Below are 15,688 nucleotides of genomic sequence, written 5' to 3' on the forward strand. Positions count from 1 at the left end.
AATGCTTCGCATTTAAAACAAAACGCCATGATGGGCATGGCATCAATGTTAAATTTCCAACTTACAAACTATTTGGTCAAACTAGACCACCAGATGAACGGGCGATCACAGGTGACGCCTTTGTTTCGATAAGCCTTTCCTTCATGGCAATATCATGGCTTAGAAGATGAAAATACCATTTTTCAGAACAAGGCGCTGAGTTTGTGTCTGCAGCCATGTGGGATCGCAATAGTAAACTCAAGATGCAATGTTCGCAAGCAGGAATCAAACACCGGTGAGTATGTATAGACGCAAATAAAGTGAGTTGAGTTAAATGAGCGACAGCACTGTGATGTTTCCGAGATTTCGCATGCGGTAACTATCCGCGTGACGCAATGCTTAATCAGCTCAGTATGCATCACAGTCTTATACGACACGCGACATCTATGTAACGAATTTCGAGTCTCCACACGTGATTCAGAAGACGTCACAGGCACCACACGTGTCAGCGAAGGTGCTTACCCGTCTCAGGTTGCCGAATGAAGTCACGGAACACGAAAAAAATATCGTAAACCACTGAAAATTTGCCAATAAACTAGTGTTGCCCAAATGCCTGCAGTGAAAATGGCCACCCTCTTACCATGGTGGCGGCTCGATTCACCATTGTTTAATTTATTAAAACCGCGATTTCCCTGTTTATAAGTGCACGCTTGTGTCACCTGTTTGCTTCACTGTGGCTCTTACAAATGTGACGTGGTAGTTACCATCACTCTGCATTAAACACACAGGTGTACACCGATCTGCCAGCAACCCTATAAACATGTACTCTGAGGCACAACGATTTACGTACTCCACATAGAATTCAAGCCATATGCTTCGTTGACGCACTATACCCTCTACAATAATAAGTAAATGTGTAGGTCGCAAAAATACAGAGCACTGAAACTCTTAAAAATAGGCAATGTTCTCAGGTGGAAGAAGAAGTGAAATTTTTTGCAAAATATGTGTAATGGCCCCTATCTCCCTGAGCAGTAGATTAACCTGTTGATTGAAGCGGAGTATATCGAAAGTCTGGTCAAGAAACAAGAATAAAAGTGTCGTAGATAACAACAGCTGCAGGTGTACTTGAGATCCTCAGGTTGAGCTTAAAAAAAAAAAGGAGTAATGATGGACCGCTATAGGTATATTGCAGTGTGTTGATCAGATAACAGTAAAAGAAAACACTGTCCAGAATTGCGAGGCTTAGGCGGTATGATGAAATTATGTAACTCATGAACATTAGTTTCAGTCACTTGACGCAAAGAGAAAGACCCTCGCTGGATACGCCTAAGCAGCACATTCGCCCTACGTGGGCTGATATAATGAAAACTCTGAATCAGAAAAATGCGTGGCAGCGCCAAAAGGTCAGCGATTAATATATGAGGGCGCACTTTATGAAAAGACAATCAGTACAGCGTTCACTATAATAGATTTCCTTGCGCTTAATTGTCATCATTGAGCGATCAAAAGAGACCACTAGAAAGGCGTGAGTGATGCAAACAACAATCGGAAAGCTGAACACACGAGTGGGCCCGGCGCCTCATCACGACGCGGTAATGCGGCTTTGCTCTCCAAGGAATGTCGCATTCACAGATATCCCTGACGTAGGCGCAGCTGGAGCATGAGTTCGCGCTGCGTTTCCAGAGCGACCACTTCTTTCTTCACCACGTCGACCCTCGAGTAACGGCCATCCTCGCAGTCGTCGGTGTCATCGCACTGAACGTCGAAGAGAGCCACACACATGCCGTGCGGGTACAGCTGCCGTATCTGCAAGGTTCATTCATAAAACCCTAATCACTTGATGACGTCACCGTGCGACGTCATCTTGACGTAACGAATTCTTGCGTGACGTCATGTGGCGTAACGTCGCACGATGCCGGTGTAACGCCCTCTTTTGGGGGGCGAACAGAACCGGAGAGCGCGGAGTTCCGTTCGATGAAAATGAAGACGGTGTTGGGCACGCGAAGCTACGGCTCGTGCTCACGGCTTATCATACACCGACAGAGAAAAATAGACGGATGCCTTTCAGCTTCTAATCACCTTAGGCATATGCACAAGAAACTCTGCGAGTTGTTATGGGCGAAAGGGAAATTGCCTTACAGCACAGTCTACGTGAAGTTTAGTTGCTATGTGTTGAGCGAGACTCCTTGCTAATCGACGACGCTGCGCACTGCGTAACAGCGAACAAAGGACTTAATTACAAGTGACAAATGGCCTAATAAAGTGTTGCGAGAAGTGAGCGTTTAGTTTCCGGTTTTACTTCACCGTCCTTTCTCCGCCGTTACCCGGCTTCCGCCATTGTTACTTAGTTCCATTCCTCCTGACGCACCTTTGACATCGAATTTTCCTCTTGTATCAAACTTTTCCTTAAAAAGGTGTGCTAGCGCTGCCGCATATAACAAACGAGAGCAATGAAATGTGCAGCTACGACGCTACGACTACTGTGCACGCTAACTTCTCGTGCACTTCGACGGCGCCATCCATGCGACGTTGTTGTTTGACAAATTTTTGCAATTTTGACGTTGCGAAAAGCGTACGCGTGTCGGTATCCTTGTTTCAATCGCATGATGGAACCTGCAATATCCGAGTGCAGGGAATTGGACACTGCTAGTCTGATCTTGGCTGTGACAAAAGCGCTACTTAATGGCAAGTTAAATGCTTGTGTTTCATTGAAGAAGCAGCTGCATGATGCTTACAGCTCAAGTAATGACGACGGCGTAACATGTTTGCAAACCATCACTACGCTAACATTCAGTCCTGTGCAGCCACGACGGCGCGCTACTCGCTAGTGGCCTACTACTGCGGCAAATCCGCCAGACAGGCTCGGCATTAATGATCTCAGAGTACCGTTCAGTTCATACGTAAATTTTAGTTCGCCAAGTTTTCTGCACCGCGCTCAGAATCACGCAAAGCATCGTTGATACATGGTCGATCAGCTGGCACCACCACCCCTTGCAGTGCGGCAAGAAATAAGTTAGCGAACATTCAGCCGTTCCTATTGGTTGGGAGAGTACTTTGGTTCGGTATACATTCATTTGACGATCAAGAATTCATCCGGTGAAAACGGCATGGGGAGTACGTTCGTGCGTCCTATCTTTTCTTATGCGAGCTCTTGGGTTGATCATCCTTCCGCAGTCGTCTTGGATTTCACGGCACGCCACTTATAGGCCGCAGGCATTGCGAATAGCAATATTAGTCGCACCACTCGCCCACTAATGTTCCCGATGAATTGAGGGGAGAGGAGGGATGTTACCTCGGGATGAAAGAAAAAGAATAATTGTCAGGGCAGGAGTGCAGTGCAAAAACAAACAAAAGAAGCAAAGTTGAAACTTCAAGTTAAACAAGACAAGAAACGAGAAGCAATCCACACATTTGTATAGGTGCGAACAGCGTTAGCGAGTTTGGATAGACCCGCCATCTTGGATCGTTAAGCCAATGTTTTCTTCTTTTCGTATATCGCGTCGTTAATCATAAGTCCGTGAACATCGTATACACCAACCCAACCGTTTCCATGCGTATGCCTCTAAAGTAACGTTGTTCGGGTATTTTTTAGAGAAGAGTAACACAAAGCTTATCAGCCCAATGTAGCGGCACTGAAACCCATCCGAAAAATAGTCTATGTCTGTGTTCCAATTACAGACAGCATCGTAGACAGTCTACGCTGACAGCTCAGAAGACAGCATCGAGCCCAAGTTGCCCGAGAAATGAAACGCGTCTGACTGGCTTCTACGCGACGAAACACCGCCTGGGGCGTCGAGAAGAGAAAGCTAAGATAAGCAAACGGAACTGTTATTATTTTTAGCCTATTTCGTGTTCAGACCCGAGAAAAATTGAACAACACTCACACTGAGTGTCTAGAGAAGCATCTACTTGCGCGCACACGACCACTCAAGCGAGATCAGAGCTATTCGAAAAATTCGCTGAGCTGCCATTTTGTTTGGACAGCAAAGTAGCCGGCATCGTTGTTGTCTACGATGGCGTCTTCTTGAAGCTGCCTATTTAGCCGGCTACGTGAGAATTAGAATAGGACTTAACATGGCCGCTGTCAACTTAGCTGTCTACGTAGCCGTCTACGGTGAGTATTGGAACACATGTGCACCCTATTTGTGCTAAAGTTTACCTTATCCAGCAGAGTGGCGCTCGTGTCGTAGGCGTAGTATATGCTACCATCCGCAGACACGATGGACATGCCGTCGGCTTTGCTTGGCTCCGTGTCCATCTCGGAGATCCGGTCACATGACTGCGCCCATAACAAGTGACGAGAAAATTGCATCGATGTGAGCGCGTTACGTGACGGCGTTTCTACCCATAGTAAGGACGAATTTAAACGCGATTTCATCTTTTTTGTGCAATGGCTGTTGCGAACATCCATTATACAACTGGATATAAGACAGCGTCAAATAAAAAGCTCACAGCGTAATGGCTGCTATGAGCAGCCATTATGCTACGAGCACGTGATCACCACTTTATGTCGCATCAGATAAGACCGCTAAAGGGAATCATGGCTCTGGTGTATGTGTCCGAGTCAAAATCACGATATAAAAAGAGAGGTAGACGCTGTAAAGAAATGTTCGCCTATCATTTAGCCATGAATCTATGCGTTTCGATCCGTGAGCAGTGTACGAAAAACGTTTGTTATAATCGTTTGATTTTAGAAAACAGAAAACGTGAATAATATTACTGAATAAGACATGTAAATGTGCAACACTTAATAAGTCTTTCATGACCCGGCCTAGTTGTGAATTAATCAATCAATCAATCAAATAATCAATCAAGCAAGCAAGCAAGCCCTTTTATTTTTGCACTGAAGTAATGGAGACAGGACAAAAAGCAAATACAGTTTGCGAGCGGTCCGGCCCCTTTTAGAAATAACAGCAGCACACTGCAGAGACACAAAAAATAAGCACAATACACTTAAAAGAAAATAATACGCAATACAAAAAGAATTTTAAGGCAGGACAGAAAGTTTGAATGCATATATACATAACTATAAAAGCACAAAAAATGCGCTTATGAATAATAATTGGGGATTTCGCGGCCATACCCGATACAGAAGTATATATATATATATATATATATATATATATATATATATATATATATATATATATATATATATATATATAGGTGCGTATATATTTCGAAACTATGTCGAAACTTGTGTATATAGCAGTAGTAGTTCACTTAGACCGCAGCAAATTTGCAATGCAGGTCATGGCAATTCTTGTGAATGACATGCTGTGTAGTAGGCACGTATATCAGAATATTTATTCTCATTTTCAATGAAGCCAGCTTTCCTATATTCACGAACATTTACCTGCCCGTGAAAGCAAAATTACGAGAGCGCGACTGTCACTCCCACTACAGCGTACATATATATGGGCTATATATGGGTGGCACGACATAGTCAGGCGTTTACACAGCTTTATGTCATGTCCCCCAAGGTGAAATGCAACAATTTTGCCTTGATTTAACTTAAAACTTCAAATATATTGAGAGTGACATGCCTCCCTTGTATGACAGCCAATTGTGTAAAAACTGGCTAACGGTGTTTTTAAGGAAATAAAGTGTCACCGCCCTTGCACGCCCACTTGTCAATTTAGACGCCCAGTAAAACGCGTTTCACGGTGCATATCGCGCCCATCGAAAGCGCTGTTTTAGCATTCCGGGACCATGCTTCACAAATATGCGCATGTCCCTTGTGTCGCGAAATAATGCTGTGACCTAAATATTATATGTTAGGTGCAGCTCAAAAGGCACTGTCCGACCGAAGCACATAGTGCATGTAGGGTAGGCCACTTGTCATCGTCCCGTTGCTATGACACCGACTCATTCAGGCACGCTTAGACAGGGCTTTAATCAATCTTGTAGCTCAGCGATAAGATCCAGGTGGTCCGGCTCGCCTACGCAGTTGTATATTACCGCTGCCACATAACGTTAGGACGTGCGGTCGGGCTTGAGTTTGGACAGGAAAGGCACGGCCCGAGCTACGTGGCTTAGCCTATATACGCACATCACGAAGGCTAACACACCGATACGAAGAACTACGTATAACATGAAAGAACTAGCAGAAACGTAAAGGAAAAGGTTGTTCAAGCAATATATATAGTACATATCAATCGCACCCCTCTGAAGAACTCGCGTGGCTGCTAGAAGTCTTGATGGATGGACGGCAAGATGGATTATGCAACGAAGGAGTAGGAAGGTACAACAAGCTCACATATGAGACCTGTTGGCATTAGGGACACTGGTGGTGCTGAGAGCTGCGAATTACATGCGCGCCACTGCCTAACGTTCGCGGTAAAAGCAATATAGCACAAGGCGTCGTCGCCATCATAGATGCTTGACAGCTATTACCTAGTTTCCGCTCGAAGTTGACAGGGAAAGCTTTCTCTTTCCTCATACAAAATATAGCGGTTCCTTCACTCGCCCTTGTAAATCAGGGAAGCTTGTACCACGATCATGGTTCTCGAATATAGTAAAATATCCCAGCTGAGAATACCTCATCTTGTATATCGCTGAAATACGCATTTAAGAGACAGAGTGGCAAAACAAGACAAGTAAATGCTCATTTTCGATCGTTCTTACGGTCAATTTTTACTCTCCCATGCTTGCTGTTCTGCCTCGTTCTCTGAGTGCCGGAAAAACTTCGTCCATCTCTTTTTATGCTGCATACGTACATATCACCCAGTCTCGTAAAAAAAACTTCCACGGGTAAATTGTATATTTCTCTCTTGCGAAAAAATTGTGCCTGTTGGTCTGTACCTCAAGTACATTTTCACTGAGGCAATAAGCATTTGAATTATTTTAATGGTAGATAGCATTCCTATAAATCAGACCTGTGCCAAGGAATTTTTTCAGGGGGACAGGGCACTTAATGAAAGTATTGATAAACACCAACTTTTATTATTTTTCCTGTGTAAAATACCCCCTCCACCCGAACTTCGACGTAGGGGTGGAATGGGGGGAGCTGCTCAGGGGCACGTTACTTGGCAATGGGCCTGCTATAAGTTTGGTTACTACGATGCCCAAAAGAGAACTTAAATGCAGCATTATAAAAAAAAATACATCCGCAAGAGGAGGTGATGTACACTCCTCCATTGGCTAGAATTGGTAAACAGCCTCCACATCGTTAATGCCTAGACGAAATGTCATATTTAATAATACTTCGACCGTGGTGAACCAGATACACACCAGTAATGTACCAACCAGTGCCATTCTACGCGCTGGTATGACAAATATTTTTTCGTTCAATTAGCGGTGCTCATTTGTCAACCCACTCGAGAGCATGAGCAAAGCTTTCAACTCTGTGTGTATTTTATTTACTCGATTGTAGCGCCACCATGACTGTTACGCGAGGGATCACTTTTTCATGGAGCCCAGGAACAAAACAAATATAATATCGAAGTTCCATTGTAACGCGAGGGCCAACTTTATGTAGCAATCATTTCAAAGAAAAACTCACGTTACATTTCAAAAAATACGGTAATTACAAACAGGAGCTGTCGACAATGCAGACAAACAACACTGTATATATTCATGCAAAGCGTACGCAATCACTCCCCACATTTCAGAGCTTATCTTTCAAATAGTGCTTGCTTGGAGAGATTACACTGCTCGGCGGGAAACGATGATAAATCTTTTTTTTTTCAACGTCATATGCATCTTCATCAATGATCAGCCTACTACGCTAAAGTCAAATGTAATTTCGTTCGTGTAGAACCCAGATCATGGGAAAAAAAGTAGGTGAATAAAGTACCACAAAACATGCTTACGGTAATGAACCTTCATTGTTTCGACAGTTTAGGTTCTATAAAAAATTAATTAGCAACTACCCCACCCATTCATCTCATTTTAAATAAATATGCTTAAGGTTTGCGCCAATCGCACGTACCTACGCGCACACAAAGAAGTATACATGCACATGAAAATTAAGATCGTCTGTATGTGAAACACAATTCAGCTGCTTAGCGATTGACCACGCTTTAAATCCAACAATGCTAACCAAATTAAATGGTACACTAGGGATTGGTAAGGACGTTTATCTAGCGACAGAGCGCCTTGGCTCCTAAAGGTGACTTTTTTTTTTCTTTATACGCGTAAAAGCGCAGCCGACTACTTAACTAATCCCGCTTCTCTTGCAATTTCCAATCGCAAACTCTTACCAAGAAGGCAAGAGGTACGCAGATGACGCACTCACCATTTCGTGGAAATTGAAGAACTCCCCGCGGACCGGATCGAAAGGCGTACCCTCGAGGACAACGTAGTGCGCGATGCACAGCGTCAGCGTGTAGCACATCACGTTGTTGCTCTGAAGCTTGCGAACCGCCTGAACCCTATCGACGTCGCGTTTCTGCGCGGAGAAGGGCGGCCGTAAAATTCTCGCTTTGCGCGAGTTACTCAGATGTACTAACCGATACTTATTTCTTCTTCGAATATACTGGGAATTTAATTGTACGCAGTGAGCTACACACAAGAAGCACAGCGTTTCCGTAAAACATTGGTAGTTTCCTTTGCTGCTGCAAGGAAAAGCTCCAAGCTATACAGGCTTCAACGAAAAAAAAAATGTTTTTCAAGAATGAAATTACCAAATTTTAAATCTGTTCGAGAGTAGTTTAAAGCTTTTGCGTTAAATAACATGTTTAGTTTGCTCTTTCTGCTAACTCGGTGCCAGCTCGTTCCTAGCAAGTCTCTTACACCTATAGCGCACTGTTGTCAATCATCCGCTATATAGGAATATTCCGGTTTTACAAGCAATATAGCGTACACATTGCGATGCCTGCACGACATGCAGCCGGTACCTTGTCTATGAACTCCATGTACCACTGAATGCTTAGCCTATATCAACCGTCACTGGTGTCCCGGTAAAGACTTATATTCAGCACGTTTGCTACAGCTTCGACCTATTTCCCTTTCGCGTGTACATTCATTTACCTTATACGGAAGCAAGAAGCCAGATGAAAAAAAAAATTCATCGTGGAATAATTTACAGCGCAACGGGTTAGATGCGGACAGAGAAGGGACACAGCGCTGAACTCTCAACTGAAATTTATTTGGAAAAAGAAAGGACATATATAGGAGACAATGAGTCCGTATCTAACCCGTTACGCTGTGAAATATTCCACGATGAACATCCACCAACTCGCCCAACTCGCGATTCTGCTTCAAAAAGAAAATGCTAGCAAATGCACGACACGGCCTGTATTAAAAAAAAAACCTCGCTAGAATGGATGAGAAGAGACAATTTGAACTTAAGCTCGGCCTTGTGTGTCCGTAGCAGTGACGATGCCCGTCTGCTAACCCGCACGTCACGGTTTCCATCCAGAGCGCGCTGCTCAAATTTTAATAGACCCGAAATACTAGATCTTAGTGCACGTTAAAGAACACTAAATGGTCGTAAATTTCGGTACTCTCTACAACAACGTCCATCGTAACCATATCGTGATGTTGGCACGTTAAACTCTATATTAAAAAAAAACACTTTGCGCATTGTTAGATCTCACATAAATGAAAAGTTTGTGAATTTGATCCGACAACAAACTTACGCGTTCTTTTCATCGCGGAGTCACATAAAGTATAAACGAAAGCATGCAAATAAAGAAGCCCATACGAAAATCTTTGTGGTCCGATCACCGAGGCCATGCGAAATTAGGTGAGGCGCCTGCGATCTTGCAGGCAGTGCAAAGCCACGTTAGGTGCAACAAGCATTCTCAAAGGGTGGCGTGGCCATAGAGTTCGATATCACTACACTAGATGGAACTTTAGGGCTAGTGTCTACGGGAGCTGCAACGCATGGCGGTTTCAGCGAGCATGGGAATGATTGGCAGTACACACATTTCTCTAATCTCCGTACCTGCAGCTGCGTTTCGCTTCGCGTGGACTGGAGCCACTTTGTCGCAATAAGACCGTCGGCAAAAGTTCAGCAGTTGCATTACACTACCTTAACCTTTCAGGCTCACCAATTAAATCGGGTCACTAAATTCACAATGCTCCCTTCTTTTATTCGAAACAAAGCCAAAACACGGCAATAAACAAAGCCACAAGCCCGCAAGAACGAAGACTATAGACAAACCCGTGTACTACCCATCATTCCCAAGAGCGCTGAACGATCGCAGCGCCAGAGTCCCCTCTAGTTAATTTTAGAAAACTCTTTGGGTGGGGGTGGATGAATACATTGACCGAGTAGAAAAATAAGATGGCTTGCACCTTCGAGTCTCTTGAAGTAAATGCATAAGGAAACCAGCGAGTTGTTTTTTTTTCCCTAATCAATCAATCCAATGATAACTGTCACTTCGCCTCAATTATTATTTACTAGCACATGCATCGACCGACACATATAATGACAAACTGTGCCCCTCTCGTTTCCGAGCAAAGCAGAACAATTAGTGCGGATATATTAAATGCGCTTACTCACCATTTTACTAAAATGATTGGGCGGTTCAGCCACGGTCGAGTTCCAGATGTCTATCGGTGCAACGTGCGTAATTAGATTAGAGAACGACACGTATCTGTAAGGAAATCATTTTTGTAGTTAGCGAAGTACTACACGTGCTCTACTTTCCCACGTATCAGTGGCGTATGCACGGCTTACTCTACACACTCAGCATAACGTACGCAATGTGAAATGATAAAGGCCCGTATACTTCGATTTATGCGCATGGTAAAGAAGCACAGGTGGGCAAAATTTCCAGAGCCCTCCACTGCGCTACCGCTCATAATCATCCAGTGGCTTTCGGTCTGAAAATCCTTACGAGTAGTTGTTAATAAAGCTTAATAAATGTAAAATACACTCCTGTTCATGCATTTGCATTTTGTTTACTTTCCTACATAATATCGCGCAATTAAGAGATATCTATTTTGCCTTTATTTATTGTTCCCCTACACGAGCACTTTCTGCGCAAGGTAAGACAGTGTATTCGTGTCCAAACTCATGAAAAGAAAGTGTGGTGATGTCATCGATATGCTTATGAGAAACAACAGAATATTCGCGGTGCTGCGAAAACTCACAAAGTGCTCTGATTAGGCTTTTTTTTCGTCATGCGTTGATTGGTGTTTATTTTTACGCAATGATCGGTCTATGGTTCACGTGTTCTACTTAACCAGTCGTCTAATGTTACTCGGGAAACAGAGTGCTATCTTTCAATCTGCCAGTATCAGTATAAGTATTCAGCCAAAATTCCTAGAGCGCGTTTATAAAGGGTGTGCGAATATTCGAAAAACTCGAATAACGAGTGGAATATTACTCTATTTGATGTCGCACTGAATTCAAATTATCAATATTCAATATGCAAAACATTTTTTGAATTTGTATTCGAATACGTATTCTGCAATGATGACAAAGGCTCGAAGGAACGAGACGTTGGAACAGCAAGGGCTATAGCTTTTTGTGTTTTCATAATCGAATTACCCTGATGCATGCAGCCCATGTATTTATTTATAAGGTCTATAGATCGGTGCTATATTTATCAAAGGTTGAAGGCTATTTTACTTAAATTCCCAGTGTCACCAAAGCGACAGTATCATTACACACTGTATTTGACATGACAATAATGATTATGTAAAATAATGACAATTACTTCACATTTGTGTATTCCTTCTATTAAAAAGCTTTTGACCAGCCTGAATGCCACAGCTATATTTCATCCCACAGTTATAAAATATTTCTAAGGTTCTGGTTGCTGCTTTGTACAAGCTTGCCTCAGTTTACAAATTGTAGTACTTTTTTGTAGATTAAGAGCAATCGTAATGTTTGTTTGTTACAATTCATGAAGATATGATTGGAATAAAAAAAGTCGTGTGATTTTTGGGATGGTCTGAAAATATTATTCAGTGGCAGGGTGGGGGGTGAAAATGGTGGACATAATATTTTAAAATCATTCCAACAGTACTTTATTCCTATTCGTATTCGGTAAGTTTTCCAAATTCACTATTCGCACACCCTTAGCTGTTGAGGGTCACACTTTAAATATTTCAATTATTTATCAACACGGCAGAAAGAAGCGCAGTAGGGAGGTAGGGAGACTTAAATCGATTAGAATTCGTCAAACAGAGAATGCCGCTGGATCCACCATTTTGACAGTTGCACTTGTCTTCATCAAGGCAGCAGTTTTAGTCAAGGCTGCTACTACGATAATAGGAAATCAACTTCTCGAAACGTTTACTCCAGCGGCATCCCCTGTGCAACTACTTGCTTATAACTATTTACTATCAAACAGCCGGACCGTAGAGAACCACAGCTTGTCCTACTAACTTATCTTCACCAACCATATTTTCACAGCACTTGTGCTTGCTGATTCAAATGTATAAACCTTAATCTGCTTAACATTTATTTATCTGTTATATACCACGCATCTCACCTCTATAAAAATAAATGTTATCTATGACTCATACATATGTTACCACGTTTTTTTTTTTCTCCATAGGAGTTGCAATCTGGAGAACAAAATGCAAGGTACAAAAATGAGTTCAAGCACGATGTTTCCCAAAAGTTACATAAACACTAAATTTAATTCCTTCATCACAAATATAAGAGCAAAGTGGAACGATTCCCCAGGCTTCATTGCGTGCATTGCCACTCATAGTGGTAATTTTTGCTTCTATTTGTAATGTGGATCTTTAATACGTAATCTTCACCATTTTCCTATGCCCCTGCACGTTTGTAACTGAAACTTTAGCAGTGATTATTCGGCCTTTGAGTACAGAAATAAAACAGTAAAAATATAATAATGTGAAACGCTATTGTTTCCGAGGCTCACTTGAGTGTTTCGGCGAGACTTTCATCCTGTAAGTCGTCCTCGTAGGTAAAGCCGACGCTCAGAAGGTACTCGCCGCCAGAAACAAGTTCCTTGTTGAGGACCTGGACAGATCACAAGATTCAACAGCGTATCCTGTAGATCCGCTCCACGGGCATTTTTTTAAAAAACGCAAGAACAAACGTTTCAAGTCACCTTGCTTTGAAAACAGAACAAACAATTAGCATTGTGAAGCGTCAAAATAAAAGCCAAGCGAGAAAACAAAAGATTTCACACTATCATCATCATCATCATCACTACCATAATCAGCATCAGCAGCAGCAGCCTGGCGACGCCCATTGTGGGGCAAGGTGCCATGTCGCGCCAACCAACCCGGTGTTGTGCTTCCTAATGCCACGTCGTACTCCCGAACACATCTCTCGAGTTCCGCAGTCTGACGGTAGCTTTTGTTTGGGAAACAGAGCCGTACCAAGGCCTATTATACGGATGGATAACTGATTCTATCAGAAGTTTTTGTTTTATAGGTGCATGAAACATGAATTTACATTATAACATTACTACAAAACAGTAAAAGCCAAACAATAATTTAAAGATGTGTGTGAACACGCACACAAAAAAAACACACATGCTTGAAAGCAATCTGACCGAACAGTGGCGTATCGACCGACGATGAGCAACAACTAATAAAAGAGCGATGAGCACATTCAATATAATACAGTAAAATGATACTTGCCTTAACTTTTAAACTTAACTGTAATAAATAGATTTACTCCCCTATTCGACTTCATTTCACCGATGTATAAAAAACGTGTTCTTCATTTACAGGAACAATGATCCATTTTAATGCTGTGCAGAAGTGCTCCTAACTCTTGTCAAGCCCAGTATTTGAATCTTGAGAACACAGTGTATGATGTCGTTATGAATAAAATCTTACCAGACTATTCGGAACTACCACCCAAAACTATGATAACGCGGTGGACTTGCCCAGAATTCCATTATCTTTAATTGCGTCTTTCTCGGTCGGCTAATAAAGCTGGCTTTCAGAGTGCACGCATTATATTTATTTATTAACATGAAATCGTTTTATGCTAGGCTGCACCACGGCTCCAATGACGTATTTTCATCACGTATATCACGTTGCACTACACACACACACACACACACACATATATATATATATATATATATATATATATATATATATATATATATATATATATATATAAGCAAAGTGCTTGAAAGTTGTCACAACTTTGCCGCACAGGCAAAGCATTGAATGTGATAGCAAAAATTTTGAAGGTCACGCAAAAACGGCAAGCAGATCCAAACATGCCCCGCGTTTCTCATGCACAAGTGACACACGAAACGTGATCAAAGGTACTGATGAGAGCGAATAACTTATAACAAACGGTACAAAACCTACAAAACGTGCATTGCCGCTAGACACCTAGCTGTGTCTCAAGAAGCTTTCTCGGTGACTATGTATACTTGCGCGCATGTTGTCAAGTGCAGTTCGCGACTGTAGCAGGGATGATTAAACAAAATCACTTTCACCGAAAAGGTGAAGCAATGAATGTAATAGCGACTAATCGCAAGATTATACGAAGTGAGGCTGGCAGTCAACTAATTGTTATTCGATCTCTCGTAACTCTACAAAACACTGGTGTAAGTGAACACGGCCGTTCCAGGTACACTCTTGGCACCGTATTTTCGTGTTGAGATCACAGCCCGTAGAAGCTCCCGCCTTCTGTGGGGGCACAAGCCGCACGCCGGTAGTTGCCGCGAAAGTGCTGTCATTATAAGCGCCCCTCCCTCCATTGTTTGCTCACGAGATAAGCACGCGCGCAGACGACCGCGGCCGAAAAGGCGATGCTCGCTCCGCAGAAAGAGGAGGCTATCGCATCCTTTCCCGTATATATATATATATATATATATATATATATATATATATATATATATATATATATATATATATATATATAGGCAGGCATGGTGGTTGAGTGGCCGTAGCGTTGCATATAGTCTAGTAGATCCTCCGTGAGCGGTCACAACGTGGTTTATTTCGACGTTTCGGCCTAGAGTCTGGCCTTCATCAGGAATAAAGATATAGTTTGTCGGTGCTCAGCTTTATACAATCTCAAATCAGAGGGCAAGGTAAGAGGGAAAAAAAAGAAAAAAAATGAAAGAAAAAAAAGAAAAAAGAGAAAAATAATATACGGTGGACGCCCCTCGGGTGCCCCCCTTCCACTTTTCCCTCCACTCCCCCCCATCTCTCTCCCCCCTCTCCCCTTCACCTTTCTGATGTCAGCGGTCTGTGTATGTTTCCGTTCACTAGCGCATTCCTCCCGATCAGACGGCCCCTCCTGGCACTGGCGGTTCGGTGTGGGGCAAAAAAGAGCTTTTCAGGAAGTCCTAAGCCTTTAACTACTCGGGGTCCCGTAAACAATTCGTCGTAGAAGGACGGGGGCCGCGTATTGTGGCAGAGTCTGGTCAGCGGGCATTTTAGGAAGTTCTAAGCCTTTAACTACTCCGCGCCCTGTCAACATTTCGTCGTAAAAATAGGGGTGCCCCGTATTGCGGTAGGCTACTATTTTTCTCTTTTTTCTTTTTTTTCTTTCCTTTTTTTCTTTTTTTTTCCCTCTTACCTTGCCCTCTGATTTGAGATTGTATAAAGCTGAGCACCGACAAACTATATCTTTATTCTTTATTCCTGATGAAGGCCAGACTCTAGGCCGAAACGTCGAAATAAACCACGTTGTGACCGCTCACGGAGGATCTACTAGACTATATATATATATATATATATATATATATATATATATATATATATATATATATATATATATATATATATATATATATATGTGTGTGTGTGTGTGTGTGTGTGTGTGTGTGTGTGTGTGTGTGTGTGTGTGTGT

At 42.5% G+C, this 15,688-nt stretch overlaps 1 protein-coding gene across 1 annotated transcript in view; it reads right to left on the minus strand.

The window, feature by feature from the left end:
• Positions 1-672: 672 nt before the first annotated feature.
• Positions 673-15,688, minus strand: part of LOC142814521 (uncharacterized) — a 17,333-nt gene continuing 2,317 nt past the window's right edge. The window contains exons 2-6 of the mRNA XM_075893365.1: positions 12,774-12,874; positions 10,433-10,526; positions 8,219-8,371; positions 4,139-4,258; positions 673-1,785 (exon numbers count right to left, since the gene is read on the minus strand). Of these exons, the coding sequence (XP_075749480.1) occupies positions 1,606-1,785; positions 4,139-4,258; positions 8,219-8,371; positions 10,433-10,526; positions 12,774-12,874 (648 nt within the window). The 3' untranslated portion in view covers positions 673-1,605. The remainder of the gene's footprint in view (positions 1,786-4,138; positions 4,259-8,218; positions 8,372-10,432; positions 10,527-12,773; positions 12,875-15,688) is intronic.

The sequence above is a fragment of the Rhipicephalus microplus genome, chromosome 4 (genome assembly GCF_043290135.1).
Source record: "Rhipicephalus microplus isolate Deutch F79 chromosome 4, USDA_Rmic, whole genome shotgun sequence".
Taxonomy (NCBI): domain Eukaryota; kingdom Metazoa; phylum Arthropoda; class Arachnida; order Ixodida; family Ixodidae; genus Rhipicephalus; species Rhipicephalus microplus.